This window comes from Zingiber officinale, chromosome 4A (genome assembly GCF_018446385.1).
Source record: "Zingiber officinale cultivar Zhangliang chromosome 4A, Zo_v1.1, whole genome shotgun sequence".
Taxonomy (NCBI): domain Eukaryota; kingdom Viridiplantae; phylum Streptophyta; class Magnoliopsida; order Zingiberales; family Zingiberaceae; genus Zingiber; species Zingiber officinale.
Genome location: NC_055992.1, coordinates 86224273 through 86247641, shown reverse-complemented (window position 1 = coordinate 86247641; position 23369 = coordinate 86224273). Strand labels below are relative to the sequence as shown.

The following is a 23369-nucleotide window of genomic DNA, read 5'->3' as shown; positions in this document are numbered from 1 at the left end:
CTCCAAGAACACAAATTCACCCTTATACCAACAATAATCCTTTGTTAAGAACTATAGGGAAAAGAAGACCACCAGAAATTACATACTTTCGAAAGAATTCAGTCTTACTTAATATAGGAGAATGTGACGACCCACAAATGTATAACACTTATTTAGAACAATAGATAGTCTCTGTCAAAAGAGACTACCAGGCAAAACATGAATTAGATATAGAATCTGGTGACTCCATGATAAGAGTAGGAGAAAATTATTTAGGTGATGTAGCTAGAGCAGCATGAGAATCTTATAAAACTACTCACCCTGAAGAAATAGCTGTTGGGGATCGGTCGGCCGGCTTGAAGGGGGGTTGGATAGACGGCACCCCCAAATAAGCGCCTTCTACACTATTGTTAGTATACGTAGCGGAAATCTAATACTAACTACAAATATGAATACAAAGAAAGCTTAAGACAAGAATAAGAAATGTAAACCAAGCTAACACGTTGTTTAACGTGGTTCGGAGATTAGGGCTCCTACTCCACGGCTGTCCGTAAGGTGGACGATCCCGATCCTTCGGTGGATTACTCCCCGGAAAACTTTCGGCTAGCTCAAACCTCCTTGTGGGTGGAGAAACCTCACCACAACCCTCACAAGAGCTCCTTTGATGCTAGGGCACTGGTAGACTACTAATAGAGATTAACCACCTCTATTTCGTCAACTCAAACCAAGCTCCCAAGCTTTGGTTTTATAGGCCACGGGTTGAAAACCCACCCTCTGTGGAAATTCGACCGTTACATCCCAACGGCTCGATTCCATACGAACAGAGACATTCGTTTCGGCCACCGATCGCCTCTGGGCCGATCGCACCGATCGCTAAAACATGCAATGATCGCTATATGAGCGCTACAAGATCGCCACAAGAAACCCTAAAAACTAGGATTTTACTCGAGTACAATCTCTCGTGCACTGCACTCACCCTTATGACTCACTTGATGCTTCCTTTGCAGCTTTGACCTTTACCTTCAAGCCTACTTCCTTTGGCTCGCCCCTGATGCATTCAAGCCCGCCTCCTCAATGCCATCCTTCGCGTATGCCTCGGTCGCCTCGGCCCTTGTCCTCGCGCCTTGTCCATGGTCCCTTAGATGCTCCATCCTTCACCGACCGAAGCCACCTGAGTCACATGTGTATCCCGCAAACCCGCACAACTCAAATACACATATCAAATACAAGGGTGAACCTAACTTAAATTGCCCAAACACCAAAACACATGGTCGCACGGACCATTGGGATTGCTCCAACAATCTCCCCCTTTTTGGTGTTTGGCAATACGTTTAAGTTAGGGAAAACAAATAGCAAATAAACATGCTAATACATACAATGGACTTACGATGCTAAGGCTACACACTTGGATTTACTCCGCCGAATGGTCTTACGATGCCAAGGCTACACACTTGGACTTACAACGCCGAATGGTCTTACGATGCCAAGGCTACACACTTGAACTTACAACGCCGAATGGACTTACGTTGCCAAGGTTACACACTTGGCAACCGCCGTAACAATGCATCATGCATTTGAACCTATCCCAAGGCTCTCCCTACACCTACGCTCCCCATGAGCTAGGATTTTTACAACAGGCTTTTTAATAACCTATCCCAAGGCTCCCCCTACGCAAAGGCACTTTCAGGTTTTCCCAACTAAACCTTACTTCTCTCCCTTTGCCTAACATCCAAAAGGTCCTCCAACAATATCCCAATTGTTGAAAACTTGTCATTCCAATTGACCCTAAACTCGTGTGTTTATCCCCCATGGATTTCATACACTTGTATGAGTTGACTTGGTCAAAATCCAGTGCTGAAAACAATTTCAGACTGGTATCCGTCGACTGCAAGAAGTGCCAGTCGACTGGTCGCTACTGGTTGAGCGAACAGAATGCTTCTGTTTCCAGCCAGTCGACTGCAACTTTTAGCAGTCGACTGGTGCAGTCGACTGCTAAAACTAGCAGTCGACTGGCATAGTTTTTCAGCCTTTTTCAGCATTTCTGACCCAATTTCAGAAATGCACCAATAATTCCACAGACCTCCAAAAATCCCCAAATTTTGTGGAGAGGTCTATTTTAGCCATGTCTACTTGGGAAAAATACATTAAAAAATGTATCTATCATCAATCCCAAGATTGACACAAAACTCAAAACTAGCTAAAAAGTTCAATTGAACCTTGACATAAAGTCCTATTTTTGGCTTCCTCTTGATGTATTTGCCCATATTAACCCACAATGCATCCCTAGCATTGGTTTATATGGCATTTATACATCCAAAACCAATTTTCATGCTATATGACCCCAATTGTCATATTTCTTGCATGAAACATAAACTAATTGTGCCAAAACCCTAGGTTTGAGACTCAAGTCCGTCTCCAAACCACTTGGCACATTCCATGGCTTGTCTAGACTCCCAAGTAAAACCCCCTTGAGATCCATTGGCCATGGGTCCCAAATTGACTCTTTGAGCTCCCCCTAGAGCCCTTAACCTTAGTCACCTCCCTAGGTGACTCATCCACAATGGCTAGGCCACATCGGTCCACCCCTGGTGAAACTTGGCCTACAAATCTAACTTTCTTAACCTTGGACACTTTGTCCTTGGTTAATTTCTCCTTACCATTAAATGGTTTTCCCTTGCCATTTATTGACTTCTCCTTGCTATAGTCATATGCAACCCTAGCATAAGACTTTCCCTTAGCTTTGGAGGACTCTCTCTTGCCATGATCATTTGTCACCCTAGCACATGATCTCTCATTAGCCTTAGAGGAACTAGATCGGTATCCCAAGCCCGATCTATCATTGTTGGGTCTTTCGCTACCCAACATCATCCTTAATTCCTTAGATCCAACATTGAATCTCTTAAGGAATTGTTCCAACTTATCAAGCTTTCCCCTTATAGCTTGATTCTCCTTCTCTAGGTTTCTAACCCTAGAGTTAATTTGTCCAAATTGGACATTCCTAGACCTACCCTTCCTAGGCATGTGTCTCCCCTTCTTGGGATTAATGCCTTGGGTCTCCCTAGGTCTATTGTTTCTAGATTTTTCATGCATAGATTTCCTAGGGTTTTGATCTACATTAACCCTATTCCTATCATGATATTTAAATCCAAAATTTTGCATGGGCATACAATGATAATCACAATCATTTCTCCTAGCATGCATGGGAACATGAAAATTTGAATTGCATTTCAAATTAGGGTATACCTCCCTTACCCTTGAAGCTCCCCCTTGACTTGAGCTCCTCTTCTTCTTCTCCCACTCTTTAGATGCTCCAACTTCTTGAACTCTCCCTTCCTTGAGCATCTTGTGTGGTAGTGTCCAAGTTCTCCACACGTGAAGCATCTAATGTGCTTCTTCTCCTTTTTCTTCCTACAACTCAAATTAGATTCTAAAGGAATTGAATTGAGTTTAGGAGATACCTTCTTCTTACTCATTGGACACCTACTCTTGTAGTGTCCCTTCTCATTACATCCGAAGCAAATTATGTTGTTCTTTGACTTCACTTCGATGGAGGTGCTTGCTATGTTTACTTCCAAGACTTCATCTTCTTCACTTGTCTTGGAATCTTCTTCAATTCTTGAGGATGTAGATGATACCTCATCTTCCTTCTCCTCCTCGGATATTGAGCGTGACTCAACTTCCGTTTGCTCCACCTCCTCTTCTTGAGCTACTAAACCCAACTCCTTGGGCTCCACATCCGATTGGTCCTTCTTCTCCTCTTGGACCACTTCATCACTTTCTTCGGATTTTTCTTCTTCTTCTTGTGTAGGTAAAAATTCCTCCCATGGAAATTTCTTCACTTTACTCCACAATTCATGGGCGTTCTCATATTTACCTACACCACTTATCACATTAGGAGGCAATAAATCAATTAAAATTGCTATTACCTTTGAGTTTGCCTCCGATCGTGAGGTTTGCTCCTCCGTCCAATGTCGTGTTCGGAGCTTCTTCCCTTTCTTGTCTTTAGGGACTTCAAATGGCTCTTCCACCACCATTATTGTGTCCCAATCCGTCTCGAAGAAGTTCTTCATCTTCACCATCCAAAAGGTGATATCCCATAAGCTTCCTCCTTCGAACTTTGGCGGATCTATCAAGCCGGTCATCTTTGCTTCCTCGGCGGTTAGTCCGACGGAGAGCGGCCTTGCTCTGATACCACTTGTTGGGGATCGGTCGGCCGGCTTGAAGGGGGGTTGGATAGACGGCACCCCCAAATAAGCGCCTTCTACACTATTGTTAGTATACGCAGTGGAAATCTAATACTAACTACAAATATGAATACAAAGAAAGCTTAAGACAAGAATAAGAAATGTAAACCAAGCTAACACGTTGTTTAACGTGGTTCGGAGATTAGGGCTCCTACTCCACGGCTGTCCGTAAGGTGGACGATCCCGATCCTTCGGTGGATTACTCCCCGGAAAACTTCCGGCTAGCTCAAACCTCCTTGTGGGTGGAGAAACCTCACCACAACCCTCACAAGAGCTCCTTTGATGCTAGGGCACTGGTAGACTACTAATAGAGATTAACCACCTCTATTTCGTCAACTCAAACCAAGCTCCCAAGCTTTGGTTTTATAGGCCACGGGTTGAAAACCATATACTATCGACTGGTCAAAGTACCAATCGAGGAAATTCGACCGTTACATCCCAACGGCTCGATTCCATACGAACAGAGACATTCTGTTCACGCCGCTGATCGCTCGCCTCACTCATCGATCGCTAAAACATGCAATGATCGCTATAGTATCTTTACTGATGCTTACAAGATCGCCACAAGAAACCCTAAAAACTAGGATTTTACTCCGAGTACAATCTCTCGTGCACTCGTACCCTCACCCTTATGACTCACTTGATGCTTCCTTTGCAGCTTTGACCTTTTACCTTCAAGCCTACTTCCTTTGGCTCTCGTCCCTCGGATGCATTCAAGCCCGCGGCTCGTCCCCAATGCCATCCTTCGCGTATGCCTCGAAGTCGCTTCCCTTGGCCCTTGTCCTCGCTGCCTTGTCCATGGTCCCTTAGATGCTCCATCCTTCACCAGACCCGAAGCCATCAACCTGAGTCACATGTGTATCCTGCAAACCTGCACAACTCAAATACACATATCAAATACAAGGGTGAACCTAACTTAAACCCTTTGCCCAAACACCAAAACACATGGTCGCACGGACCATTGGGTTCACAAGGTAATAATATACTTAATTTTTGTTATACTATCCACATACTTTTTACAGCAAGAGACGGTAATACAGGATTAGATATTAGACAAAAAGAGGCTATGAGAGATTTAGAACAATTACAACTTTTTAATTGGAATTGGATTAAACCTTTTTGCAATGACTTTCTGGCCTTAACAGCAGTATCAGGAAATTACTGCAACCCGGAATTAGGAGAACGACTATTTAGTAAACTTCCAGGGGAATTAGGAAAGGAAATACACAAGGCCTGGACAGATATGAAAGTAGCACCACAATATGACAATATAGGAATACGTATACAACACATAATTTCTGTATTAAAAGAAAAATGTACTTATATCCATATTCAAAAACAACTTAAAAATCAGCAATATGGGTTTTGTAGTCAAATATATACCCCACAACAGTATGGTTCAATGGCACCTAAACAAAAACAAAAGCATTATCGAAATACTAAAGCAACTACACAACCTGCTAAAACTAAAAATGTCAGGCCAAGAAAAACATATTATGTTAGGAAAAGCAGAGAAAAGAAACCATATTTAAATAAAGAAAAACATGTCAGAAAATATAAACCAAAGAAAACATATGCTAATACTATTACTTGTTTTGCTTGTAATGAACCAGGACATTTGTCGTCTGCCTGCCCAAATAAGAAAAACTTATACACTAGAGAAGCGAAATTAGTTACCTGTACAAATTTAGATTTAGTAGAAATTCAATCAGATGTCTCAGACACATCTTCTATCTATTCTATTATTTCTGTAGATGATATGGAAGAAATTCTCCCTTCTTCCGACTATAGCTTAGTAAATTCCTTTCTACAACACACATACTACACAGACTTCGATTACAATTCAATAAACCTAGAACCAGAATTATGGAATGACTCTCCTTTCATGGATACCAACTTAATGCTCACACAACTAAATACAAACTTAGGTGACTCTAATTGTACACATGATTGGAAATTAAAAACAGGAACAGATAATATACCCTGCTATTTGTGTAGTTATTATCGAGCTATTGATAAAAGAGGTACCTGTATAACCTGCAAGAAACAGGCTTGTAATTTGTGTCTTCAGAGTTATTTTAATGTTCTAATCCCAATAACACAGCCCACTAAAAGTAGTATTAGAAATATCCTTTTAGAAACAAGAGTATCAACATTAGAAACTAGAATAAACCAACTAGAAACTCATGTGGATATAATAACAAACCAAATAGAAGAACTAATATCACAGGAGTTGTTACCATCCAACAAGGGTAAAAGTTTACAAATAACAGAGTCACCAAACACTGATATGGTTTTTATAAAAACCCCTAGTATTTGTAATACAAATAAAACTCTTGATGTTAGGGTAAAATGCTTAGTAAATATACATGGCCATGAATTTACATTACAAGCTTTCTTAGATAGTGGAGCCACTAATTCAACTATAGATGAGGCTACACTTTTGTCTATTTTACCTAAAAATTTGATTAAAACTTCATCACAACCTTTGATCAGTACACAATTTGATGGCCAACAACTTACTAGTACCCAATTTGTCACAAACATACATATAAAATTTTATAATAACTATGGCACCTATAGTACTCCCCAAACTCTCTCCAAATTATGGGTTAAACGGTTACTACATCAGAATATCCACTTTATCCTAGGACTAAATTTTCTTATATCACCAGACAAGGCCTTTTTACTTACAAAAGATTATGCTCTATTCTTCTCTAATCCAATAGTTGCACCTATTGTGTCAGACTACCCCTCGGTAGTTAAGCCTTTAACAGCTTCAACAGAAACTCGAACCCAGTCTAAGGACAATACTTGCCAGTGTACTATAAAAGGGACATGTAAACAGATGTCATCCTGTGACCTTGCCTTTTCTGAAATCAGGAAAACTAGATTTACTTGGATGGATAAGCCCTCTAAATGATCTTTCCTCCGGGGATATTCCTAATGATCTACTTCTCCCTAAACAATTACTTCAAACTATTAACACCCATCAAGCAGATATAGACTCTCTTATATCTCGACTAGAAAAACTAGAGATTATTGGCGACAACCCAACCAAATACTGGGAAAGAGATAAAATTTATTGTAAATTAGCAATCATTAACCCTGATCTAACTATTAAGGCCCAAGATTTAAGATACACAAACTGGGAAACTGAAGAATGTAAAACACATATTCAACAATTACTACACTTAGGAGTCATTCAACGATCTACCTCTAGACATAGAAGCCCAGCTTTTATAGTAAATAAAGGAGCTGAACAAAAACGAGGTCAATCCCGAATGGTATTTAATTACAAAAGACTAAATGATAACTGCCAGGAAGATGGCTACAAAATACTAGATAAAGACCAACTTCTAAATAAAATTCAACATTCTAAATGGTACTCAAAGTTCGATATGAAATCAGGATTCTGGCAGGTACGGATGCACCCAGACTCAATAGTGTTAGGATCCTTCGTACGGAGGCTAGAGGGGGGGGGTGTGAATAGCCGACCCCAAATTCGCTTTCTTTCTACAAATCGAGTTAGCAGCGGAAATAAAACAGTAGAAAGGAAACGGTGAGAAGATCAAACCTCAAACTCGATGGATGTAACGAGGTTCGGAGATGAACTCCTACTCCTCGGCGTGTCCGTAAGGTGGACGAAGCCTACCAATCCGTCGGTGGATGAGTCCCCGGAGAACCGGCTAATACAATATACTCCTTCTGGGTGGAGAAACCTCGCCACAATACTTGTAACAACAAGAAAGGAGTACAAGGAAAGCAAGAAGCAAATACAAACAACAATATGAATGCAACACTCGCTTGCCTTCTTTGTCGACCGGAGGCGATGAAGCAGCAACTTCACAACCCAACTGCAGCAGCTAATCGACGACTGGAAGCTCACGCGAAGCTTCGGAAGCGAGCTCAACAAAGCTCAGAACCTCAGAGCACAGGAGCAGAAGCTTCAATCCAAGGAAGAAGAAGAAGAAGAAGAATTTTTTAAGGCTCGCAGCAGCAGCCCTCCTTTTATAACCTGCGAAGAAAACGAAGAAACACAGAAGAAATCTAGCCGTTGCGTCACAACGGCTAGTGCCTGGATTGGTCTGTGGACCGATCAGGCTCCATGTGGATCGGTCCACAGACCGATCCATTCCCTAGCCTTCACTTCTGTTCCGTCTCTGATCGGTCCATGGACCGATCAGAAGTCGATCGGTCCAATCAGGGATCCTCCTGATCGGTCCGTAGACCGATCAGGCTTCTCTCCCGAACTTCGCGCCTCGATCGTTGTCGATCGGTCTCGCATCGATCAGATAACCCATGAGGCTCTTGATGGTTATCGATCGATTTGGTGACCGATCGGCTATCCATGTATCAGGATCGGTCCCTCGATCCAAACTCCCACCCTAAACCTCGTGCTTCTACACCAACATCCGGTCAACCTTGACATGTTGGTTCATCATTCCTAGCATCCGGTCACCCTTGACCGCTAGAATTCTCCACCAAGTGTTCGGTCAATCCTTTGACCCACTTGGCCTTTCTCTTTGTGTCAAGTATCCGGTCACCCTTGACCTACTTGACCTTCTCAACACCGGATGTCCGATCACCCTTGATCCATCTGGATTTTCCTGCCCGGCTTCACTCACTGTGACTTTCACCTAGCTTCACTCACTAGGGGTTTCACCGGCTTCACCAGGATTTCTAATCTGCCTGGCTTCACTCACCGGACTTCCACCGCCTTCACTCACCAGGACTTTCCCAATGCCCGGCTTCACTCACTGTGACTTCCACTTTCACCTAGCTTCACTCACTAGGATTTCCCAGCTGGCTTCACTCACTGGACTTTCCTCCGAACCCTCTTCGACTTTCCCTGCCAAGTCTCCATACTTGACTTTTCCCGTGCCACTACTTGACTTTTCCCGTGCAAGTCTCCGTACTTGGACTTTCCATGCAAGTCTCCATACTTGGACTTTTCGCGTGCCAAGCTCCCTGCTTGGACTTTTCCCGAATCAGGTCAACCAGGTCAACCTTGACCTAAGGTTGCACCTACAATCTCCCAAACACCTATTCTTGTCAAACATCAAGAATACAACTCTCTTCTCGTCAAACATCGTCAAACATCAAAACACAACTCGAGTCAGGTCAACTCGAGTCAGGTCAACCAGGTCAACTATGACCTAAGGTTGCACCAACAAATAGAATGGACAACTTTTTCCTGTCTTGAAGGCCACTTTGAGTGGCTTGTTATGCCTTTTGGTCTTAAAACAGCTCCTCAAATATTTCAACGAAAAATGGATGATATTTTTAGAAATATTGCTCACTTCACCTGTGTATACATAGACGATATCTTAGTTTTTTCCAAAACTAAACAAGAACACTATGCTCATTTACACACAATCTTCAATCTATTTGAAAAACATGGTTTGATTATTTCAAGAAAGAAAATGAAACTAGCTGTTACACATGTTGAATTCTTAGGGGCTGAAATAGGCCAAGGACAAATCACTTTACAACCTCATATTTCAGCTAAGATTTTGGCCTTTCCAGACAAAATGGAAGACACTAAAACTTTAAGAGCTTTTCTAGGTCTTCTAAATTATGCAAGACCCTATCTAAAAGATATAGGAAAAATTAGTGGACCATTATACAATAAGACATTTTTGACAGGTCAAAAATATTTTAACCAACAAGATATTGCTTTAGTTCAGCAAATCAAACAACTGGTTAAAACTATCCCTAAGTTAACTTTACCTCTTGACTCAGATTATTTAATTATTGAAACAGATGGTTGTGAGATTGGTTGGGGTGGTATCTTATATCGCAAAAATTCTAAATATGAACCTAAATCATCAGAAGCTTTATGTCGTTATGCCTCTAGAAAATATCATGAAAAAGGACACTTAACATCATTAAATTATGAAATTTTAACTGTTATTTATTGTTCGTCTGCTTTTATCGGGAATCGGGATTATATAAAAGAATCTAATAAAATTAAGATATTTTATTCATATATATATATATATATATATATATATATATATATAAAAGTGGGAATCGGGATTATATAAAAGAATATAATAAAACTAAGATATTTTGTTCAAGAGAGAGATGGATCCACAGCTCATCCTTCACATATTAATATCATACACTTCCCATAATATTAATTTATATTAAATTAATCATAATATGTACTAAAGTAAAAGTGAGGATTTCTTTCTTCCTTTAAACAAGATGAAATAAACATAGAATACTAACAAAATACACTAGTACATAGAATGTTCACATAATTTATCTTAAAATAAAATATCGCTAAAGATGTTTCTAGAAAGGCTCCATTGGCAATGTACAATTGTATGAAACAAAATGTGGATATTATTAACAGCGATCGATGCATTCATTTACAAACGTATAAACTCCATGTCTGTGTTAGTGTCTATCCAAACTCAAGAATAATGAAAATTACAGGCAAGTGTCCTTGCATGCTGCTTCCGCTGTCTGCCAGTTCCGAGGTCCACTTCCATTTAGCTGGATTTGCAACTGTTGTTTTCCCCCTTTTGGATCGAAACCAAATGATCACCAACTGTTTGTCAACTGGCTTATCAAGCCAATTCATGGTTCGATACTCTGTCAATATATCCATGTACCATCCTGAACTCAGCAGAAAAGCTCTCCGTGTCTTGTTTCTTCTCCCAATGGTGGTCCATTTCATATTCTCTAACATGTTTCGGTGTTTCCTGATTGCTTTTGTCTGTAGAAAAGTCTGAACGTGGCGTCCCGAAGTCGCATCTTTCTAGTGCTCCAAGCTGAAACTGATTCTGCAGGTCGTCGAGCTCGTCTGCAGCAACATTGTGCCGTTTGACACCCATCTCCAGGTCGAAGTCTGGCTTCATAATAGGGGGACTAATAGCTCTCCCCATAGAATTTGATGAAGAGAACCTGGATGAATCCTCTTTCACCATTGCTCTGAAATTATTCATGGATTTAGGGATTTCTGAGAAAAGGATCTCCTTGACATTACGAATGCATCCATGGTTATATGGATTCTTTTTGCCATCATAACGATACCTGAAGTTCTCATATGTTGTCTGCAAGCATAATTTTTGTGAGGCCTTGAAGTTTGCATAGTAAAAAAGATAGAGGCTGAATTGGCTATCTACAACTTTCAGCAACGAAGAACATACCTGATTGGTGCAAACTAAGTAAAGGTGAAAAGCTGTCAAGCCTCCAACAAACCAAGCTCCTATGAATGTATAAATGATGAGGATGCCCGAAACAGGTGATTGCAGAACAGCTTGCCAAAGATTGCAGTGATATGCTCCCATGATCTTTGTGAGGTTAACCCAGCAAAAGGAAAATACGTATAGACATAGTAATGTCGTGGACGTGACAAACATAAAGAAGAAACGATAGTTCCTCTGCTTCCACAAAATAAAACAATATAAGTCTCGATGAATGAAACAGATGTAGCCTGAATGTGCTTAGAAATGATATTATTTTTTACTTGGCAATTAAATAGTTTGAAGCTAACTAAGAAAAGAATGACTGTATGAACAATTGTGAAATGCAAAGTCTTTCTGGCAAAGAGTTGGATACATAACTACAACATGACATGTTTATAAACAATGTCTACCCACCTCACCTCCAAAAGTGAGTTGGGAGTAATCAATGTAGTTGTAGATTTGGTGGTGTAGCTTTTCTCATGCAGATGGTGAGCTCGTCATTTCATTGGCTACTCAATACAACAAGATTTTTATTATGATAATGTGAATTGTCTCTCTTCAACTTTATTTGACACACTCCTTCTGATTGTTGAGGCACCCCTTCGGTTTGATGTGTCCCTTTGGATATACTTACCCCTTCGAGAAGTAGCACATCTCTGTAATTATTTGATACAACCTCTTTGGGCAGTCAAGTCACCATTTGGGTTAGTTGTCTCGGACACATAGCCATAGGACGTCTTCACACATCCTCTTTCTAGGAGGGTTGACTCAGCTCTTTGGGATGGTTGTCACCAACGACTTTGCTATCAGTTGTAGAGATACTACTCCAGATAATTGACACACCAAAATATGCTTATAGTTTATCGGTTCAAGATACAACAACTTGATAGGCGAGAGTGATAGAATGAGATTCCTTTTGTAATGATGGAGAGATTCACTCAAAGGACACAAGTTAGAGTTATGTCCCTTGATGTATAATTTTTTTATACTTCTAGAAGAAATTAAGCCCCTTGGCTTAATCAATCAAGAACAAATTAGCAAAGGGTGTGCCCCCTTGGTGTCGCTACTAATTTAACCTTTAGCTTCACCCATTAAGGCTCTTTTTTGCCTTCTTGCAGCCAATTATGGTAGGCTTTGGGTAACCAATCAATCGTCCAAATAGGCTTTTTACATCGATGCCTAATTGAGGCTTAGCAGCCCAATTAGCTTTGCATGCTTCAATTTCCTCTAGTCTCATGCAAATTAGGATTCACACATACTTGAGATAGCACTCACGTGTTCACATATATGGACGATGCTCGCATATGAGCTCATGCCTTACCAAATCAATGAATAACCTCATGGTTTTCTCCATTGCTCAAATAATTTTGGACATCAATTTCTTATTCAATTAATTGATTTAAATCAATCTGCTTGTAAAAAAGTCCATCCATATCCTTATCAATCACTAATCACTTGGTTATGAAAACCAATTTCCTACAATCAATATGTTGCTCAAATCATGTGCAACAATTGACCAGGCCTTATCGGCCATTATAGTCTATAGGCCTTTTATTCCTGACATCAATAAGTGAGCCTCAAGGGCCTCACTTAAATAAATAAAAAGGCAGGGAAATCTAGCACAACCTTGGTATAAACCTTACATGAATAATCTCGAATGAAGATTTGATTATTAAGTCTAGACATAAGAGGGACACCCTTATGTTACCCTATGTTTCTCTTGCTAGCTGGAATCTATATCTATTACAAGATACTGTACAAGAATTATGAGCGATTTTCACTAAAAAAGTAAAATGGATCATATATTTTCAAATCAAAATGCACTCGTAATGTTCCTGGCAAATAAGTTGTTACTTGGACATTGTTACTAGAAAAGAAACTCAACCAACATTGAGATGATTAATCACCTTGGTCATTAGAAAATTAAGCCTCCAATTTGTTGAAGGCCAATGACAACATCAAGAAGAATGATGACTCTAGTAGCAAATGAGAGGAAGAACTTGATGGATTGGAGCAATGCAGTATTTAAAATGAAAGTCAAGGTCAGAAGAGACACCTCACTGTCAGGACCTAAGGGTAGCTCAAGCCTAGGCAAATTTAAGTCAAATCAGGCTAAAGTCTTAATACCAAGCTACTTTTCATTGATTATAGTGTTCCTAATTTAATCTGACTATTGTTGTATCAGGATATTCACCACCAGTAATCTGGAAGAATATCAGAACCTTAAAAAAGTCCATGAGATATTATCTCTCTTTTTTATCCAATCCTGTCTCCCTTTGCTTGACTCAGTACGCTAGTTAACTTGCACCTGATTCATGGTCATGGATATTTCCATAAACAAAGATGCAAAAGGATGAGTATAAAAAAGTAAAAAAAGAAAACCATACTCTTCCAATACACTGGCCGACCCAAGGGCAATGATGATCGAAGCGTTCCACACAGTTGTTGCAAATTGAGCAATGGGAGCAACGAGGTGGGCGATAAAGCATGCACGTATTGCAATACTTGACTTTCACAACAATTCCATTAACAAATACATCCTTGGTCAGTGGCAAACTTGAACCAGTATAAGCTCCTGACCACTCTGCGAATCTAGGGGAGGCGCTATCAAAATCTGTCAGTTCAGGAGGCTGTGCATTGCGAGGAACAATCCCTGGATCTCTGCCTGAAGTGAGAAATAGCATTGCAACATCCTGCACATATCAAAAACCGAGAATATTGATGATATTATTAAAGAGTGATAACAAACTTCCGGCAAAAGCTGAAATGGGCTTGAGTTTAAAAAAAACTGTCATCCCTGCAATTTGATTTGCAGATATTTCAGTGTCAGAGTTCAAAATTTTAAAATTTGACTTCTCTCTTACAAATTCTTGTGGTAGTTTTTGGTACAGTTGTGCTTCAGCTTATATTATTATTCAGATAATTTCTCAATAATAATCATGGTTAGTGGGGCTTTATTTTTAATGAGCCTTGAAGGTTTTAGCTGTATCTTCATTATGAAACTTGTTTGTGCATGAGTAAGTAATTACGTCGACTAAGCCTCAACCACAACAAAGCACACTCCTTAATTTGTTTGAACCCAGAAAATTCAAATTGAAACTGACGTGACAGTTGGAAAAGAAATTATGCACAGTAAGAGAAAGGAAACCATAAACAATTAAATAACAATATGAGGAAGGGTCACTCACATAAGCAGCAAAGACAACAGCAAAATCAACAATAAATTTTCCCAAGTGATGTTGAAACTCGTTCACCAACTTGTCCGAAACAAATAACACAAAGAAGATAACTGGGACAACAATAAGAGGCACTGTGAGCATTAAAGATCTGACATCTGGACCAAATATAAGTCTCCCACCAAAACAGAATTTCTGCAAGAAATTAAAATGGAGATAATAAGTTGCTATTTCAACTTGAGAGCAGTTATCGGATTGGCCCGTGCAAGAATCAGCAGAATCATATCAAAAAACATGAAGTTGGGGATCTAATTACATTGCTTCCTTTCCACACTCGATATAACCGCTTTGGCGGGCCACCTCCCTCAGTGATCCTCTGATTCGAATCAGTAATTTGATGAGGAAGAGAGTTTTCATACATTTTACCTTGCAACCTTTTGATATCTGCTAAAGAAGATCATATTGTCAATGTGTTAGTATCAGAAACACTATAGCAAGTGTCTCCTAGTAATTGGAAACAACGTTATTTCCCCACGACAAAATAAAAAATGGCATGCAAATCATTGATAAATAAATTGTCGAAAAATCACAACAAATATTCATATTTTACACCCAAAAAACAATCCAATAGATAAAATAACAAGAGATAGCAAACACCAATGGCAAGACGGAATTAAAATGAAACCCTGGACGAACAGCAAAGGGAAATCACAATTTGAAGAGAACGACGGAATTAGGAAGACGATTGGAACATTACCTCGGCGAAAAAGAAACGATGGGGCGAAACGGGGGGGAACCCTAGGCCGCGGATACGTCGGATTTGGTTCTCCGTCAGGCCTAGGGAATGGACATAGGAGCTACGTGTTGCCGATACCGTCCGGCAGGAGGCCGAATCCCGAGGTCATCGACGGCTAGACGAGCTCCGGCTCGGCGACGACGCAACGGGAGGAGGAGAAATGGGACGAAGGATCGATGCAATTGTGTTGTTATCGTTTTTATCGGAAGCTAAAAATGGAGAAACCGCGCCAAGTAGGCGATGGCTGGTCGATGAACGGGGAGTCGGGCACGGACCAAATCGCAAAAGAGCCCCAAATTTACCATTTATTGGCTACCCTCTGGCCACAATAATTGGGTAAAATTCAAAAGATTTTTTTTTTTTTAATCACACGAGTGCTCTTCTTTCATATCAAATATGGAGTTTGAAAAACTTACCGCAATCATTCTGTTAGGCAATTTTTGAATGGTAAAAAATATATATCATAAAAGTCAAAATAAATTATACATTTTATCTAATTCAGTATAATTAAAATTTTAAATACAAACTAAATATGATAATTAGTAGCGCTAGTAATTAATTGCACAGACTAAACTATTTGTAAACATTATTCTTAAGTTGATAATAGTACTGTCATAATACATTTTTAAATTAAACTCGTTGACAGTTTAAATTAATTTAATCACATATCTTTTATGAAACAAAGATAAACATAAAAATATATAATCAAAATAATTTCACTTAAAGAGAAATGATGCATGCTTTGACATTTTGAATTTTAATAATTTTATAGTCTTAGAGTCAACTCTCATTCATTCAGACCTAATTCTTCAGGGAAATAAACATCAACTAAAGGGATAAAAGTCTTATACTAGAGAGAGATCATACGATCACTGATAAAGCACTGAGAGTTTCTGTTCTCAGTTTCGTCGATAAGGTGTGAGCGAAGCTGGTGAAAGCGTCAATGATCAACACTAAATGGAGACAGATTGATGAAGTAAAAATAGGGATTTGATCGATTTCGTCGGTGGAAACTAGAGTTTCTAGTTTTGCCCATGAAGTGGGAGCGAGGCGGTGTCGAGATCTTTTTATGAGAAAATGCGTGAGTGATCCAGTAAGATGTCTCAGATTGTCGTTTAAACCACATCCCTGCTTCGAACGATCACGTGACTATGCATGCAATTTTTAGGAAGAGTAAAGTGGGAAATGAATCAACGTGAGGCTACACAATTTGGACAATCCCAAACCCATCTATGTGATTTGGGTAGCTACACAGTTTCATAAATCGCCATTTGTTCGGAAGAGACTCCGAGCGCCCAGTCTTGTAAGGATCATCCAGGAGTGTACACTGAACAGATGTACAGACTAACAAATCTCTCTCTGTATATATAAAGAGAAGATAACCTGCACATCCACCGTAGATGTACATGTTAACATGACACTATATATAATTTAATCAGATATTTGAGTCGTGATGGAATCCTCCTCCATAATTGAATTTAAAAATCTTCATACCTGATTATTTAATTATTTAATCAGCTATAATTTAAAAAATCTCCATACCCTCCTTTATTTAGATCATATATCAATTTTTTTTTATCCAATTTGAAGTAAATTATCATCCATGGATGGAGTAGATGCATTACCCCATAAACTAATAACCTCTGGTCTCTAAGAACACCATTCAATGGGTTTCAAAAATTTTTGACATTCAATGAGATTTAATTTGGGGAATAACCTCCAGCCCATGCAATGAAATCTTTGTCATTAATGGGTGAAAAACACAGGATACAGACATACACAGTGAGAGAATCTACATTCATTCAGAGAATCTAAGTTTGCATAACATAAAAATAAGAAGCGTAAAAGTATAATCAAAACTAGATAAATTAATATTCACAACTTGCAAAACTGATCTTTCAATCTATCCTAAACTTCTCAATCAATTTGTATGGAGAAAATTAGAAAACATCACCTAGCACTCTACCAGCACTAAAATGCCTCTACCTAAGAAGAATGCTCACTTCTCTATAAGTAATATAGTTGTTTTAATCCTCCAAATTATGGGTGTAAATGGATGGAGTGAACTTATGAGCTTTTTGAGAGATTTCAAAAAAAATATTTAATTCGAATTCAAGTAAGTGTTTTTTTTATGACCTCCAAATTAAAAGTGCAAACGAATCGAATTGGCTCATGATCTTTTTGAAATAACTTAAAAATATTTGATTTGAATTTAGACCAAACTTAAAAAATGGTCTTAAAAATTTTCCTAACTTCTCAATCAATATTGATTGAGAAAAATAGAAAACTTCACCCTACATTCTACAAACATCTCTACCTAAAAAAATGAATGTTCACTTTTCTTTTCCAAATTAAGGGTGCAAATGAATCGAGCTATCTCACAAGCTTTTCAAGACAACTCAACAAATATTTGATTCATTTTCAAAATTATTGAATTTAAGTCAAATAAGAACATATTTAATAATTTTACTAATCAAATTTAAATCTATAATATTTTATTTGATTGGCCACACGTTAAATTCAGACCTGGGTCACCAATTATTTGGTCAACAGGATGATTTAGGTTGACTCTTATGGTTCTGGATGGTTGATTTTCTTGATTTTCTTGTTCCTCTTCATGATTTAAATCTTGATTGGTTCCTTCCAAATTACTGTTGCCTTGAATAAACTCAATTGGCTGAAGTTGAGTTTGTTCTAGGTTTTGTTTAGCTTCCTCAAATTTTACATTTATGGTTTCTTCTAATGTAACTTCATTATATATTCTATAACCCCTACTGTTCAGTAAATATCCTACAAAAATTTCATTTTCTATTTTAGAAGTGAATTTTCCTAAGTGTTCTCTTGTGTTTAGGATGAAGGCTGGGCACCCAAATACTTTAAAGTATTTTATATTGGGTTGTTTATTGTAATAAATTTCAAAAGAGGTTTTGTTATGTTTTTTATTTAGTGTTGTTCTATTTTCCACATAGCAGGCTGTACTAACAGCTTCTGTCCAAAAATGCTTAGGTAAATTGGATTCATTCAACATAGTTCTAGCGGCTTCAAGTAAAGTTCTATTTTTTCTTTCTACTATTCCATTTTGTTGAGGAGTTTTAGGACATGAAAATTCATGATGGTATCCATTTTCAAGATAAAATTTATTAAAGTTATGATTTTTAAATTCTCCCCCATTGTCACTTCTAATTCTTTTCATTTTAAGGTCTTTTTCATTTTCAACTTGTTTGCAGAAGTTTGTAAAGATTTCAAATGTTTCATCTTTATTTTTTAGAAATTTTACCCAAGTGAACCTAGAATAGTCGTCTATTATTACTAGGCAGTATAAACTTCCATTTATTGATTTGACCCCATGTGAGTCAAATAAGTCTAAATGTAGAAGTTCTAGTATTGAGTTGGTTTGAGATTGATTGGTTGATTTGTGAGTAGATTTTGTTTGCTTACATTGTTGACAAGCATTACATATTGTTGAGTCTAAGTTAGGCAATTTTGGTAATCCTCTAACTAATCTATTTAATTTCCTTATATTTCTGAAATTTGTGTGCGATATTCTTCTATTTCATAACCAAGTTTCTTCTTCTTGTGTTAAATAATACTTAATTAAAGAAGTGGTTAAGTTAATTACATAGATGTTATCTTTTCTAAACCCTTTTAGACTTATCGAAGGGTTATCTAGGTGTTTGATTAAGCATTCCGAAGACAAAAACCTAATCTTATATCTAGTGTCACACAATTGACTTATACTAAGGAGATTATACTTGAAATTTTCAACGAGTAAAACATTTGTAATAACGAAGTCAAATTTAAGCTCAATGTTACCTATACCGATTACCTTGAGTTTGTCATTATTTCCAAAGACAACTGTTCCTAAGTTTTTGTAAGTAAGTTGGTGAATTTGGTGTGATCTCCAGTCATATGTTTGGAGCAACTACTGTCTAAGATCCATTTGGTTTTCTACAATAGGTAGGAATTAGGGTTAGTCTGAATTTAACCTTTACTTAAAAATGATTCTTGAGTTGTTTAGATATATTTTTTTAAAATAATTTTTAATTTCTTAAAAATAATTTTTAAAAGAATTTTTAAAATATTAAAGTTTTAAAAATAATTTTTAAAATAATTTTTAAAGTTTTTAAAATAATTTATTTTTTTTAAATATTAAAGTTTTTAAAATAATTTTTAAAGTTTAAAAGATTTTTTAAAATAATTTTTAAAGTTTTTACAAGAATTTTTAAAATATTAAGTTTTTAAAATAAATTTTAAAAGAATTTTTTTAAAAGAATTTTTAAAATATTAAAGTTTTTAAAATAATTTTTAAAAGGATTTTTAAAGTAAAAGGATTTTTAATTTTAATTTAAATTTTTAATTTAATTTAGTTTGATCGATTTGGTTCGATTCGATTCGGTTTGAAGTATTTAGTCATCTCACCCGATCTATATTTTCAATAAGGGAAACTTATAATTTTTGTGAGATAAAGTCGAGTTCAATTTTAGGGTTGAGTTTAACTTTGTGTTAGATTCAGATTTAGCTTTGAGTTCAACAAATATACATTCTCTGGATAAACTTCTGGGCTATGGTGAGTCACTTGGACATCATTAGAGTAACCATGCCTTCGAGGTTTTCCAAATAGTCCTATCCACTGAACTTAATACAAAACCTTAGTCTAACTAGTTAGGATCCGTAAAGGGTAACTTCGGTTAGTTCCACTAAACCAAATGCACCAGGTTGAAACCATATCTTCCTAGACATGCATAGACATAGTTTCCCTAACGTACTATCAGCCAAAACTTCACCAGTACCGTTGGTCAAGTTAAACTATTTTTCCCTTTGAACTAGTTTTAATTACCCTGTCGGGCAGATTGATTTTGGTTACCCTGTCGAGTAGGGTAATTTTAGAGGTGTCAACTATTTTGGAGTCTCTCCCTGAATTATTGGTCTGTTATTTTTAAGTTTTAATTCTAGGTTTGTGTCTGTTACTTTTATAACTATATTTAACTTGATGATAATCTGATTTTTGATGGGTTCTAAAATTTTTCGATTTTGAGTTTGTTGGTTTAGGTTTGTGTTTTGGTTTTTGATTTGGTTTATCAGATTTTATATAATACATTTTATTTTTAGATATGCAATATTGGTTAATTCCTACTTGCGTGGTTAAACATGCTTTCGGAACCCATGCTTTATTTTGTTGTTTATGTTGAGTTACTAATGATTTAAATGTTTTATTTGAACTTGACTTGCAGCCAAGTCCGGTTTTATTATAGACTGTTTTTTGACTATTTAAAATTAGATCTAAGTTCTTAGATTTTGTTGTGAATTTTTCTAACATACTTTTTAATTTATTATTTTATGTTTTTAGTGTTAAATTTTCCTCCTCAAGTGTTAGGTCTTGAGTAGGATTAGAATTTATGATTTGTTCCTTGAGGTTTTGGTTTTTTTCAAGGAGCAATTTATTTTCATTTTCTTGTGTTGTTAATTTTTTATTTAAACAAGCAATAATTCTAAAAAAATATTTATTCAAATTAAAACATACCTCTTCGGGACCTTCGGAAACGAGTACGGACTCATGGCTCAATTCGGGTTCGGACCCGTCTTCCGATTCGTCCTCTGATTCTTCTTCGAGGGTCATCAACGCGAGGTGACTCTGGTGCTTCTCATCTTCGGCCTCTGATTCTTCTGAGGAAGAGTCGCCCCAGGTTGTTTTGAGAGCCTTCTTCTTGGATGTCTTCGATTTGTTGCTCTTTAATCTCGGACACTCATTCTTGTAGTGGCCTTTCTTGTTACACCCGAAGCAAGTCACGTTCCTTGGTTCGGATGGGGAGTTGATCTCCTGCAGGTCCTTCTTGCTGAAGCTTTTCTTCCTCCTGGTGAACATCTTCCTTACCAGGTTCACCGAGCACTCTTTGTCTTCAGAATCTTGGTCGGACTCTTCTCTAGGTTCAGGCTTGGTCTTTTTCTTTTCCTTGGAGGGACCTGCAAACAAAGTGATATCTTTCTCGGACCTGGTGTTAATCTGCTCGTGTAATTCTAATTCGCAAAACAATTCGTCGAGTTTTAACTTAGATAAATTTTTTGAAATCTTGTAAGCATCCACGATAGATGCCCACAAGGTATTACGTGGAAAAGCATTCAATGCGTACCTGATTAGATCGCGGTTCTCCATTTGGTGGCCTATTGCATGGAGTTCATTGCGGATGTCTTTGATCCTCTCATATAGTTAACTCACTGTTTCTCCTTCCTGCATTTTAATATTAAATAATTTATTTAAAAGGAGATCGCGTTTGTTACCTTGGCGTCGCTTGTTCCTTCGTGTAGTTCGATCAACTTGTCCCATAACTCTGTTGTGTTTTGGTGCGGTCCCACTCGGTTAAGCTCTTCCTTCGTCAGCCCGCATTGCAGCGTGTTGAGAGCTTTGTAGTCCGTAGAGGACTTCTTTCTCATGTCCGGAGTCCATTGTTCCGGGTCCAGTGGATTTTCAAATTTATCGACTGACACCTTGTAGCCTCTGGTGACACTGAACCATTAATCGAAATCGATCTTTAGGTAGACCTCCATCCGCTTCTTCTAGTATGGAAAATCATTCCCGTTGAATAGGGGGCATACTGTGCTAAAGCCTTCAATTTGAGACATACTTGTCCTACACACAATTAAACAAAGAGAAAAAGAATCCCAAGACTTAGTCTTGGATTAGTAGTGCGGAATAAAGTTAAAGAAAAATTGAATTGGTGTTGCACCAATTCAGCTTAATTACTAGGAAATTTTTTTCCAAAAATGGCAATAATACCAGCTTGGATTTATAGCGCAAAACTGGAAACCAAAGAAAAAAATAAAATAAATTTCACCCCTGTCTGATTGGTGGTTGCACTAACTCAGAGCGGCACCTACTCTGATACCACTTGTTGGATCATGTAATTTGCTAGAGGGGGTGAATAGTAATTTTAAAAAAATGTTAGCGAGAGTACGCAGCATAATAAACACGAAAACAATAACACTAGCACAAGTAATTTTTACTTGATTCGGAGCCTTCGACGACTCCTACTCCAAGGCCCGCACTCGTTGAGTGCTTTCGTTGGGCAATCCACTAGCAATTTGAAAAGTTGATTACAAAAGTAAGGTACAGAAATGCTAGTAAAAATAATACCAACAATAATTTAGAAGAAAAAATAGCACTTGTCGGAGAGCGTTTGCAGTGTCGTAGGAGCACAATAGAGCAATTGATGGGAGATCTTGTCGTTCGTTGTCCTTTGCTCCAGACCTCACCCTCCTTATATAGGAGGCTCGGGGCTCCCTGATCCCTTCCGGGCGCTTAGAGTGTGATGTAGCCCGTCCACACATGAAGCTCCACGTGGTGACGTGGCTGGGGATAAATTTTTGCATCCTGGGCGCCCGAATCCCTTTCGGGCGCCCGTACCTTTATTTTTTCAGCACCCTGCAAAAAACATTAGTTCGAGGCAAAATGCAAAATTACCTTGCAAAACAAAGTATTAGCACAGTTAAGTTATAAGAGTAATAAAAGTAGTAGTTAGATTCCGTCTCCTTGAGACCGGAATCTAATCACGATCTCAACTTAGATTTTCCTAAATGGATCTAAGTTGGATCGACGCCTAATATTCCCTTCCCGGGAGCGTGTCCTCACAGTCACTCCCCTAAAGTGACTTACCTCAACTTACCTGTCAGACGGTCGGTCAGCCCTTCGACCCGTCTGGACTTCGTGCCAGCTATCTGGTCGGTCATTTGACCTAGCTGGACTTCGTGCCAGCTATCCGGTCGACCCGTCGACCTAGCTAGACTTCATGCCAGACGTCAGGTCAGTCCGTTGACCCGTCTGGGCTTCTCCTGGACACTTCGTAGAAGTGTTAGATCAATATGAAACTAACTTAACCTACTTTTTCATTCATTAAAATTGAGTTAGACCGTTAGTGCTGACCATACCAACAAATAATTCTTGAGTATATCCCTACACATATTATGCTTGCAACTCTTT

At 38.2% G+C, this 23369-nt stretch overlaps 1 protein-coding gene across 1 annotated transcript; it reads right to left on the bottom strand.

Moving 5' to 3' along the window:
- Positions 1-10450: 10450 nt before the first annotated feature.
- On the bottom strand, positions 10451-15667 carry LOC121970074 (probable protein S-acyltransferase 6). The gene is made up of 6 exons (XM_042520486.1): positions 15359-15667; positions 14918-15045; positions 14614-14796; positions 13813-14118; positions 11387-11620; positions 10451-11290 (listed from the first exon to the last, which is right to left on the bottom strand). The coding sequence occupies exons 2-6, from the start codon at positions 15020-15022 to the stop codon at positions 10805-10807; spliced, it is 1314 nt and encodes a 437-aa protein (XP_042376420.1). The 5' UTR covers positions 15023-15045; positions 15359-15667; the 3' UTR covers positions 10451-10804.
- Positions 15668-23369: the final 7702 nt, after the last annotated feature.

What these genes read in the sequence shown, in the direction of transcription:
- LOC121970074 (XM_042520486.1), bottom strand. Translation starts at nt 15,022, where the DNA reads ATGTATGAAAACTCTCTTCCTCATCAAATTACTGATTCGAATCAGAGG. An exon ending in GAGTGTGGAAAGGAAGCAAT is followed by an intron (nt 14,797 to 14,917) that starts GTAATTAGATCC and finishes AATTTCTTGCAG; the next exon opens with AAATTCTGTTTTGGTGGGAG. An exon ending in CTGTTGTCTTTGCTGCTTAT is followed by an intron (nt 14,119 to 14,613) that starts GTGAGTGACCCT and finishes TGATATGTGCAG; the next exon opens with GATGTTGCAATGCTATTTCT.